This window comes from Archocentrus centrarchus, chromosome 20 (genome assembly GCF_007364275.1).
Source record: "Archocentrus centrarchus isolate MPI-CPG fArcCen1 chromosome 20, fArcCen1, whole genome shotgun sequence".
In the NCBI taxonomy this organism is placed as follows: Eukaryota; Metazoa; Chordata; class Actinopteri; order Cichliformes; family Cichlidae; genus Archocentrus; species Archocentrus centrarchus.
This window is the reverse complement of record NC_044365.1, coordinates 25,681,735-25,696,104: the sequence shown is the minus strand read 5'-3', so window position 1 is coordinate 25,696,104 and position 14,370 is coordinate 25,681,735. Positions and strand designations below refer to the sequence as shown.

Here is a 14,370-nt window from a genome sequence, read left to right as displayed (position 1 = left end):
ACCAGACGAAAACAACAGATACAACTATGAGTTTTTAAATGCTACATATTTTATGCTTTTTCAGTTTTTATGTCCAAATAAGCTAACAAAAAGTTAATACTGATATTTCTACATTGTTTGTAGACTGCAGTGTAACAAGCAAGAGATTTTTACCTGCTCTGCAGCCATTTTTCACAAATCCACAGTATTTTTTTTTTTAGCATTCAGATTTTAAAAAAAAAGTTAAATAAAATATAATGCTGTAAATACTGAGAATACCTTTTTATTATGTGACTGTATTATTTAGAACAGGATGTCAAACTCATTTTGCATTGTGAGCCACATACAGCCCACTTTGATATTAAATACAACTCCCCCTTCTGTCAATATAAAGAAGTTTAATTACACATTTAATCCCTGAGACATCCTAATATAAGAAAAAGAAATGCAATTTCAACACTACATCTCAGTTTTTCTACATGATAAAGAACCTCCTGTTGTAGTAAATGAAAGAAATCTGTCAGCATGACACTTTGGGCTTAAATTGTAAGAAATAAATTTGTAAAATTACAGGAAAAGTTCTCGTAGCTCATTGCTCAGACTGTCCTGTAATTATAAAACAGAAAGTTTCTGTTAATTCACAGAGTTATGTTTCACACTCCTGATTTAGAGCATATTTGCATGAAGAGCACTTGATTATAATAATTTTTCTTCATGTCAATATGTTATGTGAGAAATTGTTGGCTTTGTCCAAGAAATTGCGTTGTGTCTGTAACAGTGCACAACGCAATATATATACATATATATATATATACATATATATATACATACACATATATATATATATATATATACATATACATATATATATACATACACATATACATATATATATATACATACATACATATACATACATATACATACATACATACACATATATATATATACATACATACATACATACATATATACATACATATATAAATACATATATACATACATACATATATATATATATATATATATATATATATATATATATACACACACCCTTCTTTTTTCTTTCTTGCTTTTTCCCCTGCCTGTCAGCTCTGGCACTGCCATATTTACGTATACACTTACGTGAACAATAACATAAATGAATAAACAAATAAAATAAAAAGACAAGCACTGAACCAGTGCATTCAAATCAGATCATAATTCTGATTGCTAAAGCTGCCAGACAAGATAGGCTTAAAGAAAAAGAAAATCATAAAAACAGCATATAACAGACTTTTTTGTCAAAAAATGCACAGATTTTGGCTGTTTGATTGTTAACTCAGGATTTAACGTTTTTTTTGTTTGTTTGTTTTTGTTTATTTATTGCCATCTAGCATCTCCTACAGGGTGAGGGTTCTGAATTTAAACTATAGGGGGCAGTAAGCAAAGCGCCAACTTTAATCTGCCGGAAACCACACTACAGAAGAAGAATACAGTGGGGGAGTGATTCCCTGTGCATGATTTTTCAGGCTGCAAGTCCGCGGCAATTCAAAACTGTGTTGACCAACAATACGCCTCACCAGTGAGACAGCTACATTTAACTAATTAATTTACTGGCACACACACAGACCTCTGTTATAGAAGCCACAGATAACAATTACAGTCAGCCAGTTTAGCGGCATTACCGCCTTTGAGGCAGTACTCGGGGGATAATGTCGCCCTTTCTTTGCAGAGCGCGCGGGTGAAGTACAAACTGTAAACAGCGCCATTGTTTGGCTAACGTAGCTATCGGCTTAAAGAAAACTACCCACTCGTCTTTATGTGGCTAAATAAGTATTTTTTAAGTTGATATTTAAAAAAACTGTTCATATGGATGCATCGGGGGGTCAACAGACCTTGATCAGATGAGGTAGCAAACGAAAACGAAATGATAGTGACCTGTTAACTCGGGTCTCACCGCCGGAAACAGTCGGGTAATCTCTGAAAGACGGACGAGCAGCTAATACAGATGGAGACGGAATACCCAACCTTGGTAAGTTCCTCCGTTTGCATTTGCACAAACTTATTATAAACGCGCTGTTTAACCTAGCCTCAGAGCTAGTATTCAGACTTTTATCTGGTAAGTTTTTGAACTTCCGAGTCTGACTGCAGACTGCTGTCTTTGTTTTCACGCACCGTTTGCCTTTTGCGTCCCTCTGCACGCGACATATCATTTATAACCCACACTTTAAACTCCCTTCTTTTATCGTTGCAGCATTGGTACAACTAGATACATCTTTTGTCACAGTCATGCTGAAAAACTAATCCGTGCTGCTCACTTGGAATTTCTTAGTCCTAAAAGCTCCCTGGAAAAATAATAAATAAAACAAAACCAATTTCACTGCAGCAAGAGAGCTAGCGGGGACTAGAATGATAGATCATGTTTCTACCATGTTAACTTACCTTTCATTGGGTTAAATTCAGAGTGCTGCCTTGTGATTCCCAGGCTTTCTAAAAGTGAGTTCAAACATTTTCTGGTTTGGGTTCAGGAGACAGACAGAGAAAATTCATGGATACAGTTAAGGAGGATATGCAGAGGATTGGTATGACAGAGGAGCATACTAGGGATGGAGTGAAATGGAGGCAGATGATCCATTGTAGTGACCCCTAAAGGGAGCAGCCAAAAGAGAAATAATAATCATAGTTTGACTTAATTTTCCCATGGTCATCTGCTCCCCACATTCAGTGTGTTTATTCCCCAGCAGAAGGGCTGACCTCACGGTTTGAGAAACACTGGGCTACTGCATACTGCTAGCTAGATTCTTCTTTCCCTGCACTCACTGTGAGTGCACCTTCTCGCACACACAGGCATAATGTGTGGAGTGGATCTGGAAAAAAACAAACAACAACAACAAAAACCCCTCACATGAACTGAAATTGTGACATTGTGAGACGGAGAAAGATGTCGTTCCCCACTGAAAACATCCAGATTAATTGAACTTTCTCAAACTTCCTTACATGGATTATTGAGCATACATCAAGACAACATTATTTGTTACTGTAAGTGCAGTAAAAGCTTTGCAGTGAGTGTTACACTGAACATGAGGAGAGTTTGAGAGAGAAAGAGGAAGCATTGTTGTTTTCTGAGCTTTTTAATCATGCCGACTCACTCAACCACAGTTTGTAGTTCAGTGTCTCCAAAGTGTTGTTCTTTTCCTGTCATCTCTCCCACAGAACAACATAGAAGGCTCACTTAGATCAGCCTTTTGGGTCAGGATCAGACTGATATCTGGTCCAAATGTTTTTTTTCCCCTCCTCACCATTGCCAAATGTTTGCTCAGTTTGTTGGAGTGCTCTCTCATAGTGTAGGATTTCTACAAAGAGTCTTGAGATAATTGTTGCTGTGACCTTGCAGTATATAACCAAAACTGAAGTAAACTTCCAAAGCTACTACATCCATGAATGCTATAATTGTATGAAAGTTTTAGAGAGTTGATCATTTACCCCTATGGTCATTTTGGATGACGATGGTGATATATTTAAATAGTATTGCATAATACTGAGAGATTGTCTGTTGTCTCTGCAGACCCTTTGTATAAGAACAAGGGCTGTTTTTGATAAATGACTGTATTATTTGATCTTGGAGAGCTTTCTAAGCTGGTTTCTTTTCACAGAGAAGACCCAAGAGGAAGCTCTGCTACATTACAGACAAAGAAAGGTAAGTTTAACATGTTTCTAAAACAAATGTTTGTTTGTTTGTTTTTACAATAACAGTCTTCATGTGCTCTTGGTAATTTCCAACTTGCTGTAGGTGAACATTTACACATATATCTTAATGAAATAGTTGCCTTACAACATTATAGTTTTCAGTATCGTTACGGACCAGTTAAAAGTTCTATTCTTATGTTTAGATGAGCTTCATTCATTCATGTAATCACTCTATTGCAGATTTATTTGTAAATGTCATCATTGCTATTTGCATGGGAATGATGACATTTTGCAACTACCCTTTAATTCTGACCTTGGTTTTTCAGTCCACCTAAGCACTGGGAAGGTACGCTGACTCTGAAGGATGTTGACAGAATGTTTGATGACTTGGGTGAGTGGGATTCATTCAATTGCTATAATTTCTTTGGTTCAAGTTTGCATTTTTGATGTTCTCAACTGTTCTTTTTCCAGATTCAGCCTCACATGCAAATCTACAGCCCCCCTCTCCTCTGCTCCAGACTTCTGATTCAGAAATAAACCAGAATGAGAGGGAAGGCTCCCCAGCAGTCCCACAAGAGGGACAGCTGATTGAAAAACTTCAAGGATATGAAATAGGAAAGGTACAGTCAGTCAGTATGGTCACTTCTGCTTACATTACATACATGTCCCAAGCTTCTATGTTAGAAATATGTTGCAGTCTGGGTAGTGAAACAAAGAACTGCATTTTCGAATGAATTGTTGTTTATTGACTTAGCAGTGAGCCATTTCTTGAATTAGACAACTTTTTTCATAATTTGTGTTGAGTCGTTTAATTTATGTTTCCTTTAGGGTCCTGAAGGAGATGTCTTACATCCTTCAAGTCCTAAAGTGGATATTGGTAAGAATATATATCCATTATTTTATTTATTTTTATATATATTATTATATTATATTTTATATATATATATATATATATATATATATATATATACATATACACACACACACACACACACACACACACACACACACACACACACACACACACACACGAATGAATTGTCTAGCATCAAGCAATGTGCCTTTCCCTGTTGCAGATTTGGATATCCCTTTTAAAGCACACGGGCCAGTAAAGACTTCTAGTCCAATTATACAGAATATGGCTGTTGAAGAAGAAGAAAAGCAGGATAATGAAAAAGAGCAAGTTGTGTCCCCGATTCTCTTTGGGTTTGAAGATGTAGGATTAGAAGAGCCGAAGAAAGATCTTCTACCTACCCAGAGTCCCCAGCGTAATGAACACATCTCAGAGGAGTACGGCAATGTTGCCTCTGTAATTTTTCATGATTTCTTTTTCCCCCATAAATGGTTCACTGATTTTCTTCTCTTCTAGGAATGATGATTCTGCATTGGAGTCTCCCCCAAGCAAGATTGCTTTAACAAAGATGTCTGGCTACAAAGAGAAGACTGAATCACGAGGGTAAGGTTGTTTTTTTAACTTACTCTACTCTACTCTACTAGATGTGATATTCACGCTGTAAATATGACCATATGAGACCAATAATTATACAAGATATTTTAGTTTTCTGATATTTGGCCTAGTGTTGTCTGGTGCCTCTGTCTGTTGGATTTTTTCCCACACAGTAATACTGTACAACAATAATGAAAGATAAATAAGATATAGGCTATGAGATTTTATAAAATTTTAAGAATACTGTATCGGTGATGAGCCAGCATTCATTTTAATCAGTGAAGGCACCGATCCACCCATATTGTGTTTCAAGTTGCGTTTGAAACTTGTTCAGTTGCATTTTATGTCTTATTTGTTTACAGCTCTCAAGAAAGCGCACAGCCACCTGTTCATACAGTGAGCCAAGAGCCTGAAGTTGCAGCTCCTGAGCTATCCACACATGTGGGGAAAGATATGACAGGTTTTCTGAAGAAACTGAAAGATGCTGGACTGTCAAAAGCTTCCAGGTGAGTTGAGGTCAAAGGACATCTTTAGAACTTGTCTCCTTAACTATGTCTGAATCACCATCACTGAAACATGTTAGCAAACACATAGTCTCAACCTTGCGTTCTTTTTCTTAAAACAAGTTAGAATTAGAACTGTATATTGTTAGAAGGCTATAGATGTGGTGGAGGAAGTGCACTCGGAGGTAGGAATTCTCTTCACCTGACGTGCAGTTTATTTACAGTGTTCTCGGATGACGAGGCAGGTTTGGACTCCACACTTTCTGTTTGGCTAAGTGGAATACATATGAACATATCTCTGAGCTTAATTTCTCCTAATCTTCTTAAGCACCAATATTGTAATTATTTTCATACTATAAAAATACACAGTGGGCTCACACATACAAAGCCATTTATTAATCATGTTAATTTCAATTGTCAGTATCACTGAAATGTGATGGTTAGGTGCTCTGCTCCATGTTGCAACTATCTTGGCAATCCAGGTGACCAAACAAAAAGTGGGAGATTCCACAGTTTGTTTATAAGTGGTTGGAAATCAGAGGGAGTGACTGTTTTCTTCAGATAGTCTTTTTAAACATCATAAGCAAACTTTTGTATTTGTGTTTCAGTGTGAAAGCCTTAGAAATGGTAATTAGAATATCTTATTGCCTTTGTGTAATAATACGTATCATTGATGTGAGTTAATTGATGAAATACTGGCATGGTTGAGCCCTGTTCAGTTTTTTCAGTTGCATTTTTTTGTCTCATTTGTTTACAGCAGTCAAGAAAGCGCACAGCCACCTGTTCAAACAGTGAGCCACGAGCCTGAAGTCGCAGTGGCTGAGGTATCCACACGTGTGGGAAAAGATTTGACAGCTTTTCTGCAGAAACTGAAAGATGCTGGACAGTCAAAAGTTTCCTGGTGAGTTGAGGTCAAAGGACACTTATCTAATTTGTCTCCCTATGTCTGAATCACCATCATTGAAACATGTTAATAAAACGCATAGAACTCTCTCTCTCTGTTTGTTTTTAAGTTCCAGGAAGACAACAGTTAAAGTGCCCACTCCTCCCGAACCAGAGGATGATTTCATGATCTTGGAAGATGATACACCTCTTTGTTTTTCTATCCCAAGTAAACGTTCCTCGAGTAAGAAACAAAGGCACAGCAAGACTTCCAGCACAGACAAAGACAGCTCAGAAGACAAGAGGACGAAGGATAGACCACTAGAGACGCCAGGTCAACAGCAGGAATCAGAAAAAACAAAAGATAAACTGGAAGGTCAGGCCGTTGATCGGAAAATTAAGAAGACTGAGAAAGAGAAGAACAGTGAAATGACTGGGCCTAGAAATGATGATGATGATGATAAACTGCCCAGTCCTCACCATGCTCCTGCAGGTGGCTTATTGGGACGAGAGGAACCAAAGAAAAAGAAACAACAGCTCAAAAAGGCTTCATCAAGAGAGAGAGACGAGGCAGAAGGTCAGCCTAGAGGCAGAGCCCGTCGGAAAATAGAAAAAGAAAAACCTAAGAAAACAGAAACAAAAGCAAGTAAGTCTGCTGAAACAAAGAAACCAAAGTCTTCAAAAGATGTTAAAGAAAATGCCAAGACACACAGGGCTAACTCATTAAAAACAACCAGGAAAGGGCTACAGGAGGCTGATGCTGTTAAGGATGCTGATGAGCAGAGCTGTAACAAGTGTGGTGATACTGAAGACTTCGGTCCTACTGTTGGTGAGTTATTTGTACTCACAAAACCTCTTCTGTGAGTTATCAAATATGTCTGCTAGCTATTATCATATTATGTAATCTTAACCACGAAAATTAAATTACACTTTTGATCTTTGTCATCAAAATCTATGTTATGTATGTTAATCTGATCATTTTTGTCGTTGCAGCATCATTTTCTTCTTTCCTTCACTGAAAATAGCTGGTCAAAGTTCCTTAATGTGTTTATGCAGTTTCTTTTTGTCCCTCAGACAAAGAAACTGTGAATTGTGAAGCAAATGGAAAGGCCAAACAAAACAACCGTCCAGTTGTTTCTGAAGGGAGTTCATCTGAAGACTGTCAGGTTCTTGGGAAACGGAAAAGGAAACCAACTGGAGCGTGGTGGTTGAGTTGCCCTGGGAGCACAGAGGAAACGCACAACGACCAGCAGTCTACACAGAAGAAATCCAAACAGAAACCTGAAGAGCCCAGCGCAGGAGTTTCTTCACCTGCAAAAGCCAAGAAAGAGAAAGTTTCAAAGAAAAGAAATCAGAAACGGCTTGAAGTGTTGCCTGGTCAGCAGACGAGCAAGGCCGGAAAACGGAAAACAAAACAGAGCAAAAAAGGAAATAAACGAGGAGACACGATGAAAGAAACCAATGAAGAATTCATGGCGGCTGTGCCAGAGCAGAGTGAGCAGCAGGAGGTCCCGGATCACGACCCGGATCAGGAGGAGTGTAGCCCTTTGATGTTTACTCAGAGGGACCTCAGCCTTAACTCAGGTAAGCTCAAGGTAGAAGTGCCAGTACTACAGAGTATACCACTGAAGTTGCTTCTGTGACTGATGTTTTATGTATGATGCTGTTGGACGGTTAGTACTGATGCAGCAGTACTTTAGTCCTCTGGTCTCCAAACAAGTGTTGGAGTAGGTAAATCCTGTTGACTGTGACGTGTGTATCCTTCCTTTTTACAAAAATGAACACATCTGTGACACTTACACTGAGTCAACCTAAAATGGTTTTGCAGTACTAGTGTAATATAATCTAAGAGTTAGATAAAATAAATAAAAGATAATTTACCCCAGAGTTGGTGTGAAATATTAAGTAGCAAAGAATCTAAGCACAGAAGTCGAAAACCGAACCTTATTTGAGTAAATGTGCTTTTTGTTACAGGAGGTAGGATATTTCAGAGAGTATATCATCATAACTCTAATGAAAAACTGTCAGTCACGCCAGAAGCGCCAGTGTCTCAAAGACAACCTAAGGAGCAGCTTACAGAAGCAAATCCAGCCAAACGGAGGAGGAGAGTACCGGGTAACTGGTGGGTGGCCAACAGCATGGATGCAGATTTGGAGAACAGGTCCTCACAGCCTCAGCAACTTCATCCCAAGGGGCCCAAACCTAATAAAGAAAGGAAAAAACCATCGAAACAGAGCAGATCTCCCAGACTTGGTGTTCCCAAAAATGGCAACGCGGCAGTCTTGTTAAAACCTCTAGGAGGAGCTCCAGTGCCTCCTTTGAAACCAAAGTCACTGCTGACTCCTAAGACTGTCAAACGCTCTCTGGCAACATTTAAAGACATTTTCACTTCAGTCACAGAGTCCCCGACTGTGGTCAGCAGCAGAGGCAGACGTCAGACTAACAGATGTAATGTCACGCCACGTCCTGATGAGAAAATCTGTGTAGCATACAGTAACACTGATACAGCTCACAGCAGCCCAGACAACCAAGAGGCCTCACAAGACAGCAGGTAACAGCCTCAATCACTCTTAACCTCCGTCTATTTTCAGTAGTGTTTTCTTACTGTTCATCATTTTTTGGCAGGTCACAAGTCTTCAGAAGTGGACCGTCCTCCATGATTGAGCTGGAAGACTATGAGGACAATGATGGCATAAGTGTGTTTTAAATTTAATCAAAATATTTTCTATCAGTTTTGTTTTTCAAAGAGCATTTTACATGTTTCTCTAATAAAAAATACATGACTCTAACACTTAATCAAAAGCAAAGAAGACAAATGGTAATACTTCTGTAATTTCAGACTGCAACACTGGCTGCTCCACTCACATTAAAAAAAAATAGCACAAGCTGAAGTCATTAAAAATGTTTTTACTTTGAATGAAAATGAAACCTAATCAACAAGGATTTAATGTTGTTGGTTTTGAAATCAAAACCATTTTAAGGATTTTGTTAATTAAAAAAAAGAAAGGCATTTTATTGTTATTATAAAACATGAGCCCTGAATTATTTTCCATTTTGGGTCAGGTTTCAAGCTGGTGACATGCCCAGATCCATTAAACTCTGGTCATATGATATTTCATTCATAATCTCTCTTAGCCTCTCAGTGTTGACGGATACTACAGGCATCTGCAGTTAGACTCACTGTGCTGTTCTGAGGTGGAAATACACTTCACCAAAGTCAGTGACAACACTATAAAATGCAGTGTTTATGGAAGGTATTCATGGCAAAGGGGAGGAACAGTACATCCTTCAGATATTATCATTAATTGAAGCAGGAACTCATGACATTGGCATTTTTGTTCATGTCAGTTTAGCTCTGAGACCAGCTGGGAAAAATATCTTCAACAGATAAAGAGACTCAGAAAAGGTTTTGAAATTATTCAGATTCAATAGGAATTTAAAAGTACTGAAACTTCCCCCTTGTTGTCACACAGCAGTAGGAACAACTGAAGCCTAATGTAGTGTTTGTTGTGGGTGAATCAGTGTGTATCAATGCAAGGTCAGTCTTGAATAAATTAAATTAATAGGCCACATTGGACATTTTTGTCTGTCAGGCTGGAAATATGAGCATCCATACTGCAATATTTACAGTTTAGCACTAAGCCCAGTGTCTGTGCCACTTGACTCCTCTACATGCAGCTCCAAATGGGAGTTCTTGTTAACTTCAGTTGACTTGAATATGAATGATAAATATCAGAAATCGTGACCACTGATTGTGTGCACACCTAAGTGGTTAAAAAAGAAAGACCTTATTTTTTAATTCTGAATATCTGCTTTTTATTTTGATTATGTTCCAGTTTTACCATCAACCAGAAGCCCAGCTCTGCTCTCTGCATCAGATTTTTGTGCTCCTCCCCTCAAGCCTCTAATCTTACAGCGGAAGGATAAGGCCAACCTGACTGAGTGGTTTAAGAGCCTCTGGCCGACTACATCTGACAGTAAGAAAAAACGAGTGAGAAAAAAGAATTTCTAAATGTCTTTGTGTTTGCATTGACCTTACAAATGCAGGTGTTTGAATGTCTTGTCTTTTCCAGTATCATATAAAATCAGTCATTCATGGAAAATGACTACCTGCAATGTGTGCTGTCTGTACAGGCGAGCAGATTAGTTAAGAAGTAGAGTCAAACCTGTTTGTATTTCATTTACAGTGTTTTTGTGTGTAACATGAGACGGTACCTGCAGCCCATTCAGCTCCTTCAGCACCATCACAAGAAGGTTTGCTATGTTTTGCAGCAAAGTCTCAAATATGTGGAGGAGAGAGGGACCATTACATGAGGATGCCTGGACAGGGATGTAGAAGTGCAACAGCCCAGCAGCAGGACCAGTATCTGGCTTCTTGGTGTGAGGAGGAACAGGAGGAGTGCTGACAGAGGCCTACAAAATGACCTAGAGTGGGCTACATGTGTTCACATTTCTGGCCAAACTGTAACTGCAACAGACTCCATGAGCGTAGCGTTAGGACCAGACCTCCTTTAGTGGGACTTCTGCTCACAGCCCAGCACCGTGCAGCTCCGTTAGCATTTGCCAGAGAACACCAGAACAGGCTTGTTCCCCACTGGCCTCTCTCTCTTCACAGATGAGCGCAGGTCCACACTGAGCACATGTGACAGATGTGAAAGAGGATGGAGACAGCCGTTTGTAGCAAAGGTTATGCTGCCTTCAAAATCATCCTGCATGACTGGCTTGACAGTGGGTCAGTGATGGTCTTTGGAAGATATATCACTGGCAAATGCCAATTGAGCTCCACGGTGCAGTTATGAGCATAGGTTCCACTAAAGGACCCTCATTCTATGCTTATGGAGTCTGTTTCTGACGGTTTGCATGAAAATGAGTAGCCCACAGGAGGTCATTTTGTTGGGCATTGGCAGTACTCCTTATGTTCCTCCATGCACAAAGGAGTAGATATCAGTCCTGCTGCAGGGCTGATGACCTTCTGTGGCCCTGTCCAGCTCTTCCATGTAACTGCTATCTCCTCCACACTTGGCAACCTTTCGTGCAACGACATGTATGAATTTACCATTCTGGAGGAGCTGAACTAGCTGTGCAAACAGAATGGGCTGAAGGCATCATGTCATGCTACGAGTAGTAACAAGAAAACTACCAAAAAGCAACGCTAGAGAGCAGTCAGTCAGGAGGGATCAGGAGAGAGCAGTGGTGCATGGCAACCTGTTGAAACCCTTCCCTTTTGGGGGGGTTATCTTGGGAAGTCTCCAGTGCACCTGTTGCCACTTTCATTTGCACCAGAGCAGATGAAATGGTTCCTAATTGGACAGATTATTATCCCCAGAGTTGAACTGTGATCATCACGTCTTCCCTTAATTTCTTTTTGGAGCAATAGTTTATGTCAAATAACTTCACAATTCAAATTTTGCATCTCAAAGCTAAATGCATTTATGTGTGTATCTAATCGTGATTGTTTGCCTTCTGTCTTCAATGTAGACAGGATGTTTTTAATAAATCAAAAAAATCACATAATTCTTATGTCTTTATAAAATTAATACTCAATTATTGTATACACCTGTCAACATTTTTACTGTTTTGTATTGTTGTAGGTGATCCTGGGGTCACTCCAGAGCAGTTTGACTGGTACTTTTATCAAGACAGAGCTTTGGGCCTCCAGGTGGACCTGAGCTCTGACTCCTTCTGTAGTGGAAAGATGCTGCTGGGATCCCTCATGAAGATGCCTCTCCGGGTGGACCACAGTGCTACAACAGTCCGTATTATTTCTGTTTCTCACATATAATTATGCAATGTTTAGACTTAGTCTACGCTGTTTGGGCTTCTTGTACCACGGAGTTCTGAAATATATCCAATGTTTATTTCTGTCTTTTTAAAGGTTTTTAACTTACTAACAAGCTCAGTAAATGTGATAATTGATGGCTGTGAGTCGCGCTTCAGTCCTGGGACATCTTTTGTGGTGGAGTATGGTAAGACAATTACATGATTACATTTACAGCAAGAGAGACAAAAGAGAACAAAAGTGTTCTAGCTCATCATAAAATCACTTGTAACCACATACTTTATCTGTAATGTGTTTTAGTGATAATTGTGCATATTTTTGATGTATAAAAATCTTTTTTTTTTTTATTTTAATTTTTAACTGAAGTTATTGTTTTCTTCTTACAGGACATGCGTACATCATCCAAAACCTAACTGCACAACCTGCAGTTCTGTGTTTCACCAGAATGTTTGCTGATGCATTGTGAAAATGTAAACAGAAAATTGGCTGTAATTTTAAATGCTTTTTTTTTTTTTGTTTTTTTTTGTTAAAGCTTTACTTCAGTGTATAAAAAACATGTAAAATACTTAAATAAAGTTTGCTTCTTTTGCTACCTTATCTGCCATTTTGAGACATTTGCATTAGTATGCGACTATAGATATCAGATATAATTTTAGAATAGAATAGAATGCCTTTTGTCATTATACAGGATGTACAATGAGATAGGAGGGCCACTCCTGTTCAGTGCCATGCAATAGAAAATCAAATTCTCTAAAATAAAAAATAAAAATATTATAGTCTAGTATAATCAAGAAATATACAGAAAATAAACAATGCATAAAATATACAAAAAATAGAATGTATAAAAATATATACATACGTTGGTGCATCTGTACATTGTAAGAAAAGTAAATAAGTGCATACATATAAAAATGAAGATGATGAATATTGCACTAGTGAATGAATACTGGATATTACACAATAGAGGAATGTTAGATATTGTTCAGTATGAATAATATAATATTGCACAGTTACGGTGGGTGAGTGTGTGAGTTCAGGGTGGTGATTGCTCTGGCGAAGAAACTGTTCCTGAGTCTGTTTGTTCTGGCTTTGATGCACCTGTAGCGCCTGCCAGAGGGCAGCAGGTCAAACAGGTCAAAGCCAGGGTGTGAGCTGTCCTTGATGATGTTCCTGGCTCTGCTGATGCAGCGGGAGGTGTAGATGTCCATCAGGGAGGGGAGAGGGCAGCCAACGATTCTTTGTGCTGTCTTGACTACCCTCTGAAGCCTGACCCTGTCTGCCTCAGTGCAGCTGCTGTACCATACTGTGATACAGTAGGTCAGCAGGCTCTCAATGGATGAGCGGTAGAAGGTCAGCAGCAGGTTTGAGTCCAAGTTGTTCTTCCTGAGGACCCTCAGGAAGTGAAGTTGCTGCTGAGCCTTCTTGATAACAGCTGTGATGTTATCTGACCAAGAAAGATCAGCAGAGATGAGGACACCAAGAAACCTGAAGGTGTGGACCCTCTCCACACGCTCGCCGTTGATGTAGAGGGGAGCTGGGTCAGTTCTGTGCTTCCTGAAGTCGATGATGATCTCTTTGGTTTTCATGGTGTTCAGTACCAGGTTGTTCTCTGAACACCAGGCTGTCAACTTCAGGACCTCCTCTCTGTAAGCTGCCTCATCTCCCTTTGAGATGAGTCCGACCACTGTGGTGTCGTCAGCAAATTTGACGATGAGGTTGTTATTGTGGGCCGGACTGCAGTCATGGGTGTAGAGGCAGTACAGGAGGGGGCTCAGCACACAGCCCTGTGGGAAGCCAGTGCTCAGTGTGCGGGTGGAGGAAAGAAGGGGGCCAAGTCTCACAGTCTGGGGCCGGTTGGTTAAGAAGTCCTTGATCCAGGAACATGTGAGAGGGGGAAGGCCCAGGGTGTGCAGTTTGGTGGTGAGAATGTCCGGGATGATTGTGTTGAACGCTGAGCTGTAATCCACAAAGAGCATGCGAGCGTAGCTCTGCTGCTGCTCCAAGTGGCTTAACACAGAGTGGAGAGCTACAGCGATGGCGTCCTCTGTGGATCTGTTTGCATGATATGCAAACTGATGGGTGTCGAAAGTGGGGGGCAGATGATCTTTGAT

General features: G+C 39.6%; 1 protein-coding gene across 5 annotated transcripts; it reads left to right on the top strand.

Moving 5' to 3' along the window:
- The first annotated feature begins 1,667 nt into the window (after positions 1-1,667).
- LOC115799515 (uncharacterized) lies at positions 1,668-12,833 on the top strand. Of its 5 annotated transcripts, none has more exons than XM_030756729.1 (17): positions 1,675-1,993; positions 3,615-3,658; positions 3,975-4,039; positions 4,120-4,268; positions 4,477-4,525; positions 4,725-4,938; positions 5,018-5,104; positions 5,458-5,601; positions 6,356-6,499; positions 6,612-7,309; positions 7,537-8,064; positions 8,455-9,031; positions 9,106-9,176; positions 10,317-10,457; positions 12,072-12,232; positions 12,356-12,446; positions 12,646-12,832. In XM_030756729.1, exons 1-17 carry the CDS (start codon positions 1,970-1,972, stop codon positions 12,723-12,725), a joined length of 3,267 nt encoding a protein of 1,088 aa, XP_030612589.1. In that variant the 5' UTR covers positions 1,675-1,969; the 3' UTR covers positions 12,726-12,832. The 5 variants fall into 5 exon arrangements, with proteins under 5 accessions (XP_030612586.1, XP_030612589.1, XP_030612588.1 ...); XM_030756728.1 differs by having other exon boundaries at positions 1,678-1,993; positions 6,612-6,856; positions 7,555-8,064; positions 12,646-12,831; XM_030756727.1 differs by having other exon boundaries at positions 1,678-1,993; positions 6,612-6,856; positions 12,646-12,831.
- The last annotated feature ends 1,537 nt before the right edge of the window (positions 12,834-14,370 follow it).